Here is a 15,827-nt window from a genome sequence, read left to right on the forward strand (position 1 = left end):
AACTTTGATATCAAAAAAGAGAAAAAGATAATATTGATCTTTACTAACACTGTTCAACAAATTTTTAAAAAGGTGACTACATCAATCGACATAAGTACTTGAATCAATTTAATTAATTCCAAATGCATGAAAACCTTTATTGATAATTGACAACAGGAAAAATGAAAAAGCGATATGCAAACATTCAGATATCATTTAGAGCAGTTATTTTTTCCCGCATTTTAGATTGAATGCAATCGAAACCTGAAATTTAAAATTATATTGTTCCTCAATAAACTCGATCAACATCCGTTATTGTTACCTGCAAAATGGTTCAAATTACATTCATATTTGACCGATGAATTAGTGCAAACCAAAAGTGCAAAGTGTTAAGATGAATTGACCTACTTAAACTTTTTGAATTAGATTTGATTTGGGCCAGGCTATACTAACACTTTGCACGTGATCGTATTATTTCATCGGATTAAAACAAATATCAACAAAACCCCTTTGCAAGTGGTCAAAAATAGCCCCAGAAGCAAATTTCCGGATAATTGAGGATAACAGCACTAGAACTGAAACATTATTCTTTGAACTCAAACGCGTATACTTCAACATTTTAGCTAATTTTGATTTTATCATGTGCAACAGTTGCACGAGCTTTTGAGTTGTAATTAACTCCAACTTCAAATATCAATTGAAAGTATATATTAAACCAGGGGCGGATTTAGGGGGTCGAATTTCCCTCAGGGAATCGAGCCCCTGCCGACCCAAAGGGTCCCCCCTTTGTGATATTTTCCAATATCCATTTTTGGTGATGAGTCCTAAAAATATTCTAAAGGCGTCTTTGGCGCCAATTTAAACTAATTTTAAGGGGGGAGCGCGTGCGGAAGAAAACGCGATTTTTAGGTCAACATTTTCCAAAAAGGGCCTAAAAACGTCTTTTTTGGTCTGTTTTTTCAAAGTTTTGTCTGCGGCGCAGAAAACTTGGCCAAATTAGGGACAAAACAGTGCTTTGGGAGAGCTCGAAAAATGGCCGACCTAAAAAAAAGTCGACAAAAATTTCAAATTTTTTTTGCAAGTTCGCCCCCCCCCCCCCCCCCTCGAGAAAATCCTAGATCCGCCCCTGTTTTATACGATTTCCTTTGACATTTTGCATCTCTAGGCCCTCAGTTTATTTAAATAAAGTTTACAAATTGCAAAACGGTATCTGCACTTAATCAAAAATCATTCAATTACCTTTTTTTTCTTAGAAAAAAGATGGGATTTGAAGAAGTAAGCATTTAATTAGCTTTAAAAAATAATTAGAAAATAAAAAAATGTAAAAAAAAGCTTCTGGTGAAAAACTCAAAGAGCAAAATTATTGATAAGTTAAATTTGTTATTTTGAAACAAAACTGCTGATTGAACACTTTCGCCATTTAAATCGATTCGAATAATACTATTTGAAATTTTTTTGAAAATATTTTTTTTGATTCTGTTTTCAAACAAGCGTTCAATGTACATTTATGTTTAACCGAAAAATTATTACAATCCAAATGTTCTAAGTGCTAAAGTGATTTGATCCGTTTTAATTTTTTTTCATGCGATGACAGTTTTTTAAGCATTAGATCAGACCTTTTTTGAACCTATGGTTCGTAGTATTGCATCGGTTAAACATAAATGCGAAAACTGTAAAATATAAAACTCCGCCCCAGTTGACAACATAAACGCTCCAGAAGCATTTTTTTGGATAATTAGGAATGGCAGATCTATAGCTAAACTAATTGTTCCGACTTTCGGTACGAAAGTAACGGAATATTTGTGCTCGGGGTGGGTTTTTTTTTCTCCAAACAAATTTCGACTTTTTAACTAGCCATTTTTGACGGAATTTTTTTATATCATTCAAAAGGTATTGTTGTCCTGAGCTTAAATTTGAAAAGATATTTTACCTGGGATCATTTTTCGTAGAGTTATGAGGGTTTAAAGATTGCCATTTTGGCCATTTTGACCAATTTGGGACAATTAACGCGCGATATATTTTGCGCTATTAACGCGTAAGCGGAGATTTAATCCGTCTTATAAATCGTTCCAAATTGGTTGAACGAAGCTTATTTGCCATAATCGATTTGTTACAAGGAACGAAATCTCTCTTTTTGTACTTTATATGGCGTGTGGGGGGATGCTTTTCATAAAAAATTTCAAATTTTAGAAAAAAAATTTCCGTTTTATTTTATTTCATTTAATTTTTTAAATGTTATTACTGCTGGTCCATAAACCTTAAAGGCAGTCGGAACATTCAGGGCTTTGCCCTGATACGAGCAGTCTTGTTTTCTTTGACCTCGAAATCGTGTACTTCAAACAACTTTGCAAATTTTTGAGTTCCATCGTGTGCAACATTTGCGACAAGCTTTTGAGTTATGATAAACTCACATTTCAAATATCAATTATAGGCAGAGATTCCACGAGTAACTAAGATTGCCTTGGGAAAAAATGCAACTCTAGACTGTCGGATTGGCAATTTATAAAACGGTATTTGCAGTCAACTAAAAAGTTAAGCATGGAATCTGTAGCTTTATTTGACACTAATTTATAGTTTTGACAAAGCGCGTTACATAATGGAATTACCTTTTATTTTAGGCAAATTAGAAGCTAACTAATTATAACTCGAAACAGAAATCATGGAATTGATGTTCCTTTTTTCAACGAAAATATTTGCTTGGATTGGTTTTTTCATATCGATTCAACAATTTCCAATTAATACGTCGCTTTCATAGTTTTGCAATTGAGACGGTCTTAACGTTTTCTGTTTTGTGTTATAATTTCTTAGAAAGAATTTTCACCGTCCTTTTTGCACATACAGTTTGTCAGGCGTTTTCATTTTGTTAGAATTCCCACTGCTAAATTCGAGGCATTCTCATCAAAGAGCTTTTCATAATGATTTTTCCTCTTTCTTTTTTCGTCAAGCGAATTTGCTGCGAAAATCTCAACACGGAGAATGAGAAGTTTAGTACTCGAAACAAAGTTGCAAAATGTTTTTTCTTCACTTAAGCTGAGGCGGATTTATTTAGGGGAAGGGTTATTTGGGGGGCGGTATTTTGGGAAGTATTTCAGGAGGTATTAATGATGGCGGTAATTGACTTATAAAACGGTTCAACATTGAAAATTGAACCATAAGGCGAGCACAGTGAAATATGTATGAAAGGTTTCGATATCATTATTTTTTATTTCACCTGAAAAAAAGTATTTTGATCAAAACTTTTGAAAATAATCTGACCGGCATGGAAAGAGCGTTAAATTTTGGAGTTTAAAAAATCAATGTCAATACGTATTATTTTTTTTTCAATGCAAAAAGGCAAGTCAAGGTTTATAAATGTTAAATTCAGAGTTTGTTTTCGATAGTCACTTAATTAGTGGGAGTTGAAGATTGAGACAAAACGAGAAATAAGGTAAGCAACTACTCCGAAAAAAATTGAATGCAAAATAATTTAACCTGTTGAAACTTCAATACCATCTAGTAACAAGACTATTCGTATCAGGGCGAAATCTTAAATGTTCTGAGTGCCTTTTTAGGTCTAAGGAGCATTCATAACATGAAAACAATAAATGTAATAAAAAAAATGACTTTTTTCTAAAAACTTGAGATTTTTTGTAAGAATCATCCCCCCACATGCCATATAAAGTACAAAGTGATTGACTCAATATTTAAACCCCCAAACAATCACAGGTAATTTTTTTTTCAATTTTAACCTTTTGAATGGCATAAAAAATTTCTGTCAAAAATGGCTAGTTAAAAAGTCGAAATTTGTCTGAAGAAAAAAACCACCCGTTACTTTCAAAACGAGTTTAAATATTCCGTTAACTTCGTTACGCAAGTCGGAACAAAAAATCATAATAAGCGTGATAAAACTTCGTTTCAATAATCTGAATTTTGTTTCTTGACAGAAAGAAAATTTTTCACGCTTTTTAGATGTACTAACTTTTAGATTTTTTTCAATTCCTTGGTTTTGGATTAATTTTGATCAAAAATGAATAAACTGAGACGTCATTACCACAAACTCTACCGGCTTTGAGGCTGTTTTTTTATATCTTTTCAGATGTTTGTGCTGTTTTGGAATCCAGAGAAAAGAGGTTAAACACTGTGCAGCTCCAAATGCTGACTCAAACTGCTAAATTTGCGGACTTCGAACAAAATTTGAGTACCCCTGATACCTGGCATGATGTTGCTGAACCTTATCTAGATCTCACTTTTAAGTCGAAATAAAACTTTTGATTTAAACCGTGCGTCAGTCACAATTACCGGATAACCCTAATTCACAACTCAATTGACCATGAGTACAGGGACTGCCAAATCAGTTTCCGAGAAAACCATCGCTTTAATTTTCTACGTTGTTTTTGCAGTTGAGTCGGTCTTAAGCTTTTCTGTTTCATGTAATAATTTTAGGAAGAGTTTTCACCCTCCTTCTTGCATAAACAGTGTGTCAGTCGTTTTCAATTTTTTTAAGTTTTTCCGCTGGTAAATTTGAGACATTTTTAGCAATTAAATTTTCATATTTTTTTTAAGGTTTGTTGACTAAATTTTGTCTTCATCGCATTTTTTGTCTTGGCGAATTTGCTTCAAAGTGAGTTTTTTTTGTGTAAATTCTCGGAATTTTTTATGGTAAAAAATTCCTCCGCAAATCTCAACACGGAGAATGAGAAATATAATATTCGAAACAAAGCTTCAAAATTTTTTGCATTTTTCCTCTTAAAATCAGGTAATACAAACGAAATGAAAAGCAAAGGCTTTCGTTTTTCATTTTCAGAAAAATTTAGAGAAAATAGTTGAATTTTGCTGTATTTTGTCAACTCTAGCTAACAAAAGCTAACTACATTTTTTCAATTGTGCATTTCCATTGTCAGTTCGCTATAACCCTCATTATAACCCCGACCTCCAATTACCACAAACTTTCTATTACCCAGAAATTTTTGTAATTAACTCTAACAAAAGTACAAAATAAACACTGTTAAATACAAAAAACTTTGCTCTTCACAACTAAATTAGGATTGAAGATTCTATCATAGCACTTAAAAAGGCCGATTGGCAGGAAAGCAAGCAGCATATAGACGAAATACAAGTATATCATGACCTACGACCAACTATATTGTGAAGACGCAATTTTTAATAGTATAATAAACATATAGTATAATAATAAAACTTTAGCTGATTTCAATAATGGTAGTTTCCGTTGATCTGATCTTACTTGCAATTTTAGATTCCATGGACAAATAGCTGAAACACTTTTGCTCAACACTGCTGAAGAAGCAGGCAAACTTGCGGAACTCGCAACAGAAGTTAAAGAATGAACAAAAAGTATTAAAGTTTTTATATAGTGAATTTACCCTGTCGCGAAGTCCACAATTGTAAGTGAGATCTGAAAATGTAAACGAAATCCGCAACTTGTCGGCGGAATCGGCTAAATGAAGCGGAATCCGCTCAATGTAAGAGGACCGCTTACATTGGCTGAAACTGCTTTAACTTGCAGAGTGCGCTTGCAGAATGTGCTTTAGGGAATCAGGAGCAACTAGTTATAATCGCTCGCTGCGGAATCCACGACGAAACTAATGCGCCGACATAATTTATGTTAAACGTGTTTGAGCACGAGCTCACAAAACTTACGAACAAGTCTAAAGATTCGTCTCTGGATTTCAGTAGCCTAAATTTGAGCCTATAAAGTGCACAATTTGGCCTCGTAATGATATCACAAAATTCTAGACCTCAAACAAGCAAGGTTTTGACAACTTAGGATTACTCCAATTTTTGAACAAAAAATTCAAAAATCTGACTTCTTAAATTCAAAAAAACTGCAAAACCTATATTTTATTTTTTTTCGCATATGCATAACAAAAATATTACTTCTTAAATATTCATTCTACCTTTTGCTAAAAAAAAGCAAAAGCACCACGAAATTTTCATAATATTCAGTTTTTCGAACAATACAAATGCAGTGTGCTGGAACTAATACTATAAAAATTTGCCACAAATTTGTGTTATTATATAACTACGTGCGGACTGATTCGACCTAAATACAAAATAAAATAGTAATGTTTCAAAGAAAAGCAAAAAACTATGATTGATGCATGTTTTACGCTATATTTTAACTGACTTTACACAGCAATCCAATGTTTCAACCGAAAAAGGGATTTTTTGGAGATGCAATTGTGCAGCTTGTGTAATTTCAGGAGACTGAACAAATTGACAAAAAAATGTTTGTTAAGTTCGTCATTGGATTCCACATAATTATCTTTTTGACGGCACAATTTTTGCTGCTCCATAAATTAATTAATAGAGAGAAGTCCCTTGATGTTACAATGTTACGCGGCTTTTAGGACAAGTGTCTTATTTGGTGAAGGGGTAACCATGAATGAATTTCTCTCATAAGCAAAAAAGGGAGGCTAAAAAGGGGGAGCTTAGATGTGTTTTGTGGAAAAATTGAGAGGTTTTAACCGCCTCATTTTGCTGATATACTTTATCTTCTAAATTCTCAATTGAAAAAAAAATGTATTCAAAAATGAAGGGAATACATTTTTTACACAATATATAAATCAGTTGATGAAATGGGTCCGATACATTGTGCAACAGTTAACAAATGCTTGTGGAATCCACTGACAGAAGAAAAAGCGGCTGCGGGTTTCAGTGACATAAGTGGATCCAAGTTTTTTTAATGGAATCCACATCAACGGCCAAAATGCGTTTGTCTGCGGAATCCACTGACAAAAAATAACTTGTCGGCTTTTTGTGTTGGGATCATTTTGTTGTATAATCCACTGAAAAAGTCTCTAAAACACGCAAGAGATGTGTCCGTGGAATCCAAACGCGTGAAAGCACAAATATATGCATAGTTATAAAACCAAGCTTGGCGTCGAATGATGCCAATTTGATTATTTTTATGTAACAATAAAAACTGTTTTGCTTTTTAAACAGGGAAATCTGTTTGAAATTTCGATTGGACATTTGAGACAGAAGCATTTCGGCAAGCTTATATTGCGACTTCCCAGTCAAAATACGCATGACATTTTAGCCAAATTTGAGTTCAAACTTAATCTTGATTGGCAGCCAACATTGTTTCGCGTGTACAATACCACTAGTGCCTTTTGAAAGCCTAATGACAATTCCAAAGCCGGCTTAAATTTTCTGCTTTATCGCAAACTGGCTGAAACGTCTCCAGCCGAACAGTCTTTGTCTTTTCGCCAACTTGTCACATTTTAATATTGGTTGAAAAATCTCCAGCCAACATGTAATGGCTCTATCTGGTTTTGAAACGTCGGAAACCAAAAAATTATCTGGAACTGTATAGTTTTCTTTGAATCTTCCGTTTGATATTAAGTTTTTTGCCTTTTTTGGAGTGATCATTTCGAACTCTTTTAAAATCTTTTTACTAGCCACAGACCAAGAGTTTTGATTTTTGTACCTGAGTAAAAACTCTATTCATTGGCGTGCGCATAAATTTTTTGAAATTTTTTTTGGCAAAAAAGTGTTTTTGAGCACTCTTTTAAAAGTTTTCTTTTAAGATAAATTGTAATCCGGTCACTTTTAGCTCATTTTCTCGGACAATTTTTGTTTAAGATAAAATTCCATGATTGTAAAATCACTTGCAAATGTAGTTTGGAGACTTAAGCATGATAAAAAGTACTCTGCCTCGAATTTGACTAGACGATTCCATTAAAAGTATTGATTGCTATTTTTGGCCACAGAGCAAGCGATAATTCGAGTTTTAAGTGGCATTTAATTGATAAACTGCATTAAGTGCTTCAGAAGAGACGTTGATTTTCTCAATTGTGGTGCTCACAAAAAACTCTGAAAAGAAAAAAATGAAAAACAGATTGTTTAATTCGGAAGTTAAATTGTGTACACAAAATGAATACTTAAATTTTGATTGATATAATTTAGAAAAAATAGCTTAAACAAAAACTGTTTGTACATAATTCATTCATTTTAATTTGGCAATCCAATTATTAATTCAGCTTTTAAATATAAAATAATTTACTCTGTGTTATGTGCAAGAGAGATTTTAAAATGCTAATTATTTCTAACTAATACTATTGTTTTAGCCCTTAAATAATTGCTAACGATCCCCCCACCCTATGGCCCATGAAAAACCATAAAACGAAGCCCTCCCTGCGAAATACATAAAGGCTTGTATTAAGAAAAGGGTTGAAAATAGAACTCACAATCTTGAACATAATTTTTTTTACAAGAAGGGAGGGGGACTGTTAATACGACTAATTGCTACTTTTGTTATTATGCTAATTAGTACTGGCTACTTTTTGGGTAGAGTTGAAGCTTTGGACAACTTGGGCGCTTTGGTGCTTTTGGACGAGGGTTTTTTGGCACTGTTTCCATGTTTAGATTTAGAAGAGGGTAATTGCAGTTTATCTTTGCCGTTTTTCTCCTGCTTAGATTGCTCTTTTGAGTTGTCTTGTTTTTGTTCTTGTTGCTCTTTTTGCTGTTGTTCTTGATGTCTCAATGATATGGACACGGGTGGGGGAACTAAGAGAGTCGGCGAAGTGGCATGGTCGAACTCATGGTCCTTGTATGGACTGTGGTCACGAGTGTCGTGCGGGTCATGATGCGTCGAGCGGTGATCATGATGCGATTTGTGTGAAGTTTCGTGGTGGGGGGTATGGTCGTTTCCGTGGGTGTATTCAGAGGTGTTATCCGAGGTGGGGGAGTGGATCCCGTTGTCCATTTTACCCCCGTGGTGCGAGGGGGTTCCGAGGGTTGCGTACTTGGTACTCGGAAGAGTACTGGGTCGTCTCCGATTGGTGCCAGGAGTGAAAAAATAAGCAGAATCGAAAATGGAATTCTGTCGCGTTCTGTCGTGTTTTGAATCTGAAATAAAAAATTTATAAAAATAAGGTATTAGAAAAAATAAAATTTATCGATTAGTCAAAAAATGTTCTCTACTTATTCAGTTATCAGCAAATCAACCTCAATATGTCGTCAATATGTACAAAATCTGAGGGCAGCAAAAAATGTACACACTTTTCTGTCTTTTTAGTGTTCAGTAGGAGCAAGAAATCGATTTTCGTGTGGCCAAGTTCGACAAAAGTTCAAACATTTTCATAGAGACTGTTTATGCTTTTATACTCTCGAAATCTTGATGTTAATGTTGTTGTGTTGTTGTAATTAACCGTTTATTAAAGAAAGATTTTGAACGTTATATTACTAACGCGTAGGACTATTATCATCTCCCCCACTGCTGTGATCTCCTCTGTGATCCGTCGGCGAGTCGCACGCCCTCGAGTTTCTACGGTGGACCAACACCGGGTGCATATTCCAGGGGCGAACCTCACCCGAAACACTCACGTGCGTGTTGCCGGAATGCGCTGAGAGCATTTTGACCCGAAAGGTGTCCCAAAGATGAGCGACGAGTTCCGAAACCAAAATACTGTTCGTGTTTTTCGAAATGAGCCGAATGACGAAAACTCCGTCGGGTTTCAAATAGTTTTCAATAAATTTTCGGCACAGTTTTTTGTCTTCTTCTGTGCAATATCTGTCGGCAAGTTTGAGATGTTTTTTAATGTAGTTTGAACGATCGAAGAAACAAATTATTCGATACATCCATTCAAAAAAGTTGATAACAGTTGCAACTCCAACAAACACGAGCCAAAACCAAATGAAAAGGTAAATCTTTTCATTGAAGATATTGATCGTCATCACACACTGAACGGTGAAGTTATGAGTTTGGCCTGAAATAAAAAAAATATCGATCACGCAACAGTAAAAATCCTTGTTTTTTCAATAGAAGAAGGTTTACAGCTTAACATTTGTTTCGAGCAGTTTTAATTCTGAAGGGGCAGTTTTAATTTTAAGGAAACAGTTTTAATTTAAATTTGGAACACAGGAAAAAAATATTAATTTTCTATCTAGTCCTGCTGCAAAAACATTCAAATATGCGGTTCTTCTACCATTTTCTCCCCCTGACATAAACATCATTTTTTGTAACGACTTTAAAAAAAAGGCAAAAAAAAAATTTAAGCTTGTGAAGGTTTTTTGATCCGTCCTTGTTCAACTTCTTATCTTAGCATTTTTGACAGAATCTTTTTATACCATCTGAAAGATATTGTTGACCTGAGCTCAACTGTAAAACAATTTTCACCTGTTATCTTTTTTGTAAACTTATGGGGTTTTAAACCTCGATCAAAGAATACTAAGCCGACTATCGGTTCGAGGTTTCCAGTTCTACTTTTCTTCCTGGTGGTTACCGGCACGAATTTTTGTATAGAATCCTACCCTCTGAGACAAGCTCGCAGCGCGTTTGCGCAACTGCGGCGGCCGCTATGTATTTTTTTTGTAGGAACAACTTTGTGGTTTAGTTTGTTCAAACATTGAAACAACTTTTTTGACTTCCTTCTTTGAATGACAAATATCACTGTTGATTTTTTTGGTCTGTTTTGTAACGGACTGTGTTTTCGTTTTTTTAAATAATTTTACAGATTTTTTGTATTAAACTGTTTGTACTGTCATATGAGTTTCACAGGAGAAACAATTTCAAATGTTGAAAAAATGTTTTTCATAAAATTATGAGCAAATAAAAAATTTGAGTAATAAAAAAGAGCAATTTCCAGAAAAAAAGAAGAAGATAGAAAAAAAATATTAATAAAAATAAGTTTTTCAAAGATAAGTAATAGATCAATATAAATCCCAAGAGATGTTTTGTGACGTTTTGAGCCTTTTTTGGAAAATTTCGACCAAAAAGTATCTCCAAATTTCAATTATTGTGTTGATCAAATCGGAATTGTAAAAATTTATAAACTTTGACCAAAAAACAATTTATAATTTTTTTTGTACAAAAGTTACTGAATTTTATTATTCTAGTCTTTTGCGCCAATTTTTGTTTTTTCAAACAAGTCAAACATATCTCCAAATTATTCGAACTGATCGTAAAAATATGTTTCGTCGACAAAAGTACATGTCTTCAAATAGTACACTTGGATGGCGAAGGGTAAATCTCTGGGAGGAAGTTTTCTGTTTTGAAAACATAAGTGAAACTAAAAATGAAAGAAAACGTAAATTCTCAAGAACTGCTACTGTTCGTTTAGTTTAATTGCTTTTTTTGACTAAAAGAGGGAAATTTTTCTGATACAAAAGCTAATGTTCAAGCTTTATATTGAGTCTTTTGACCATTTTTTGAGTGTATAATTTGTGACCCTTTTCTGAATGTAATTGAAGTTGTTCACATTTTTTTCCTATTTTTCCCCTCTTTTTTCTCAGAAAATTAAAATTCAAACGTCTTTCTTTCTACAGAATTGCTCTGACAAAAGCAATGAGCGCCGCCTTTCTCATACTTAATGGAATAGAACCGAGTCTTTGTCAATCCTTGTTAGGGCTTAATTGTTTCTTTAAATGACGTTCCTAGCCCCATTGTTATTTAAAAGGAAGCTTTATTTTGATTTTCTATCAAAAAATTTTCCCAGAGGTCGGATTCACAGGATTAAATTGATTCAAAAGTGAACAGAAACTCAAAAAATGAAACTCAAGTAGCCATCTATTCCTCCATGAAAAAAACCACGTCAATAAGTTACCAAAACAATGAAAAATATTTTCAATCTGCAAAACTTTGTAATTACGAATGTGACAATAAACATCTATGTCACCAAACTGAACCAAACAGCTGAAAATTTTATCTGAGTAGCAGTCAAGAATTACACAATTGTATTAAAGAGAAGAAAATCATATTATTTGATTGAAACCCCGTAGAATGTTCTGAAAAACATCAAAATTTTCAATTTTTTTCTAGTCTAGATTTTTTTGATCATGCGGCAATGCATATTTTGTCAAATTATTCTATTCACGCCATTTTGAAATCAAAAATTTTTCATGTATCTCTGAGACCGTTTTTTTTTCAGCTGTTCAGCCGTTTGTTGTGAAGCAACTGACGCCAAAGCCGCATTGATTTTGCTTGGGAAACCTTAAAATTTATTGATGAAACGTTTCACGGTAAGTCAAATCATAACGAGGATAGACGGTTGCAGTACAAGTAGCTCAGAATGTTCAGAATATTTATGAAAAACTCCAAAAAAGTTTTCAATTAGTTTTTAGTGTCAATTTTTGCGCAAGGTTTGATGAAAAAATGCTTAAAAAGTTAGTGATTTAGACAATCGTCAACATTTGTCTCGAAAAATGAGATACAAACAAAAAAAAATTTTAAAAAAAAGATTTAAAGTTTTTGAAGAAAATTCTTACTGCAAAAAGCGCTAGATGAAGCTTCTAAAATTAGTTATATTTCTAGAAAAATCTTTTTTTTTCAGCCTAAGCGACTAATTTTAATATAACGAGCGTTACTCCACTTGATCGCGTTTTCAAAAATTTCAAACCGTTTTTTTTACACTGGGACAACTTTTTGAAAAATTTAAAAGTTGCTCGAATTATCATGGAAAAAGATTTAATGTGATATATATTTAGACTAACTCCGATGATTATTTGTGATACCTGACTTTGCGTGGAAAACATAAAAAAAAAGAAAAAAATTAAAACACTCGAATACAAAGTTCTTTCCCAGTTTCAGTTGTCGGAACAAAAAATGTTTCACGATAGAGAAATCTTTCAAAGACCGACCGAGATCTCGTGTTGAGAAGTCGCAAAGGGTGACTTGAGGAAATCGACGTCCGTTTGACCAGGGTAACTTCTTGATCAGATTGACCATCACTTCAATTCCATACTGATGGTAGTTGGCGCCCAGCCACACATCCAGAGCGAACAATTGCACTAATACGTTGAGAAGATAGAGCAGTTTGCATATAATGTAGTCTATTATGAGGACGTTGCCATATCTCCTGCTACAGACGGGGAAGAAGATCTTCGTCAAGTAGCGACGCATTTTGGACCTACAAAATAAATGATAGTTTGAAGCATTTAGTGACCAGTTATCTGCCAGCGAATGTTCCATAATTAACAGCTGCTCTGACTCCTAATGAGTTACTCATTATTTTTTTTAAATGTTAACGGACAGGGGTGGATTTATGGGGGAGGGGTGTCTTGCCCTCGCCCTCCCTTAGGGATTCGATCCCCTGCCGACCCAAAGGGTCCCCCTTTGTGCTATTTTGTGATATCCATGTTTGGTTGACTTACCTTAAACTTTTTCTTAGAGCGCCTTTGGCGCCTTGATTTAGTAATTTTGAGGGGAAAGTGCACGCCGAAAAATGCAATTATTGGTCAAAATTTTGGCCTGTTTTTCAAAATTTTGCCTGCGGTGCAGAAAATGTGGCCAAAACTTTGGGAAAATTTGGGAATTTTTTAGTGCATTGGGAGAGCTCGGAAAATCAATTTAGTCTACCTAAAAAAGGACGACAAAATCTTCAAAAAAATTATACCCTTATAGGACTTATTCAACGAACGGTTAAGCTCATCCGAATTTTCATCTTGTAACAAAATTTCCCCTTTTTGCAATGAGTTAAAAGTTGACGTAATTCAGATTTACACCGTTTTTCGTCTTTATGCATTTAATAGAAAACAGCGTGGCTAGGAAAATTTTCGTCAAACGTCTTAAAGATGGCTTATTGATTGTTATTTTGACAAAGGTCAACCAGTTTGTTAAATGCTGCATTACAACATCCAATGCCACCAATTTTCACAAGCATTTCAACATTTTCGGGTCTTTGTAAATAATTGCAGTATTGATGAAATTCAACTTCAATTTGTTGGTCCGGATTTTCAGATCCGTTCACGCATTTCATGATTGAATTTTTTGGTCAAAATTGAGTACAGAACTGTGAAAAAAATTGTGAGCAAATACAGCTATCAGATTGATTCAGCATAGAAGAGTGTTTTTGATACCCTGAATTGGTCGAAAGGGCGTGAAAAATTAGAGGGCGTTACCGAATGGCGGCCAGGCACTGATTTCAGTTGGGCAATTGAAATTCGCTATTGATGAAACTCTCTTTTTTCCCCTCCACTTTCAGAAATTGCCCCGGGACCCAAGAGTATTTGGTAGAAGAATAGGCGCCTTTTAGCGCATGGATGTTAATGAAATATCTTCTCAATAGCTCCTTTTTTGACTAAATTTCAGAGCAATTTGCAACAGTGGTGTGTTTGAAATCGTGCTTTAAATTGGGCTATAATTCGATACCGACCGTTGTAAGGAAAAGGGAGGCGCCCTCAAGCTATTCCATTCTTTCTTTTTAAATGACTTTCTCTGGGGAATCAGTCTTTGTTTTCTTAATAAGTAGTCAACATCAACTGGTGACTTTAATATTCACCCACCATTACTTAGTCGGGCTAACTTAGTTTGAAAGTTACGCCATAATTTAATGAAGTTTACTTTGAACTGAATTCTTAAAAAAAAACGCCAAAGGGAGAAAAAATTAAGAAGGAAATACAAAAGCCCAATTTTTTCCATTAGACTTCAAAACAGATTTCCAGGGCATTTATTGGAAAGTCTAATTTGAATCAGGGACGGGTCTAAAATTTTTCGGGTGGGGGAGGGTTTTCAAAAAATATGGAAATATCGATGAGTGGGAGAATTATTAACACAAAACTCAATTTCAAACCAACTTTTTTGCATGGTTTGAGCGAAAGAATTAAAATTTATTTCACATTTCACAAGCTTCGAGTACTAAGGCTTTTAGAATTATTCCAAAAGCCGCATAACTGAAATACTATAAAGACGGAAATCCCCAAAAAAAATTTATCAATATTTGGATTTAAGAAAAAGCTCTTCTTGCCATGAAAAGGCCAGGTTGTTTTTCGAACAATAGAAACTGTAGTTTATCAACACCTGTTTTCGTAAATCCCAGCTGAATTTTTTCTATATTCAGGACAAATTGATTTCCAATTGATTTTGAGCCGTTACCTCAAATTTAGCATTTTTAAAGTGAACTAAATGTTTTTTTTTCCATTCCGTCAAACATATAAGTTCAATTTTTTTGTGTTCTAATTTTCAAAGAGCCGGCTTATAATATAAATTTGCAGAGCTGTTTGGATTTTCTAAAAAAGTTAGTGTTCAACAAATATTTGATACTGTTTGAAGTTTATCAATGACGTGAGTTGAAATGATTAATTTACTACTTCGAACTAAAAATTGAGTCGTGTTGAATGTTCGCCGCAATTTTAAAAAAAAAAAGCACTTAGACATTAGAAAAAACAATATCAATTAAAAACTTTTAAAAATATTTTGGAGTTGCCTTCAAATATTTTCCTCTCATTCTTGCAACTTTTGGTATTAAAAATAATAATAGGCTAAAATTTGTTGAGTTTAGTTTAAAATTAAGTTGAAATGCAGCAAAATTAGACAACAAGCTCATTTTTTTTCTTTCATGAAAAACTGAAAAAACAAGCTTGACAACACAGAGGCACATGTTTAGAAGGTTTCATTACGAACCCGAATCACAACCAATGGGATTAAATATAACATTTTTTACACGAACTAAACTATTTTAGTCTATTTTTATTGAGATTTGAAATGTGACTGGAAAAGTTATTTTCTATTCTGTTGTGGTTTCTGCGATTCGCAGAGGATCTATAAAAAGCTATTTAGACTGGCTAAACATAGTTCGTTTTCTTATTGCACCGCATTACAGACTGAGTTATTTTGTGTGCGCAGCTTTTTTTCTGTGACTCAAGGCCGTTTTTTTTCGTCTAGAACTTTCACGTGGTATCGCTATTGCAGCCGTAACCTGTCAGACTGTACCTGAAGCTAGAGGTCAAGAAGATCTCGAAGTAAACGCCTTATCACTATGCTAAGTGCCGCTATTTGTTATAGCATTACTACAACCGTTGATAAATCAAATTCATCAAAAAGTCTACTTTGGTATTTTCTATTTTAATACAGTAATAATGAAACAGGAGCAGATTTAGGGGAAGCGGACGCATCTTCAGAGATTCGTCCC

At 34.0% G+C, this 15,827-nt stretch overlaps 1 protein-coding gene across 2 annotated transcripts in view; it reads right to left on the minus strand.

Annotated features, from left to right (window-relative positions):
* Positions 1 to 7,835: 7,835 nt before the first annotated feature.
* The window catches only part of LOC134839453 (innexin unc-9-like), a 38,076-nt gene continuing 30,084 nt past the window's right edge, over positions 7,836 to 15,827 (minus strand). For both annotated transcript variants that reach the window (XM_063855002.1, XM_063855003.1), the window contains exons 5-7: positions 12,559 to 12,827; positions 9,171 to 9,689; positions 7,836 to 8,829 (exon numbers count right to left, since the gene is read on the minus strand). In XM_063855002.1, the coding sequence (XP_063711072.1) occupies positions 8,258 to 8,829; positions 9,171 to 9,689; positions 12,559 to 12,827 (1,360 nt within the window). In that variant the 3' untranslated portion in view covers positions 7,836 to 8,257. The remainder of the gene's footprint in view (positions 8,830 to 9,170; positions 9,690 to 12,558; positions 12,828 to 15,827) is intronic.

This window comes from Symsagittifera roscoffensis, chromosome 2 (genome assembly GCF_963678635.1).
Source record: "Symsagittifera roscoffensis chromosome 2, txSymRosc1.1, whole genome shotgun sequence".
Lineage (NCBI taxonomy): Eukaryota > Metazoa > Xenacoelomorpha > Acoela > Convolutidae > Symsagittifera > Symsagittifera roscoffensis.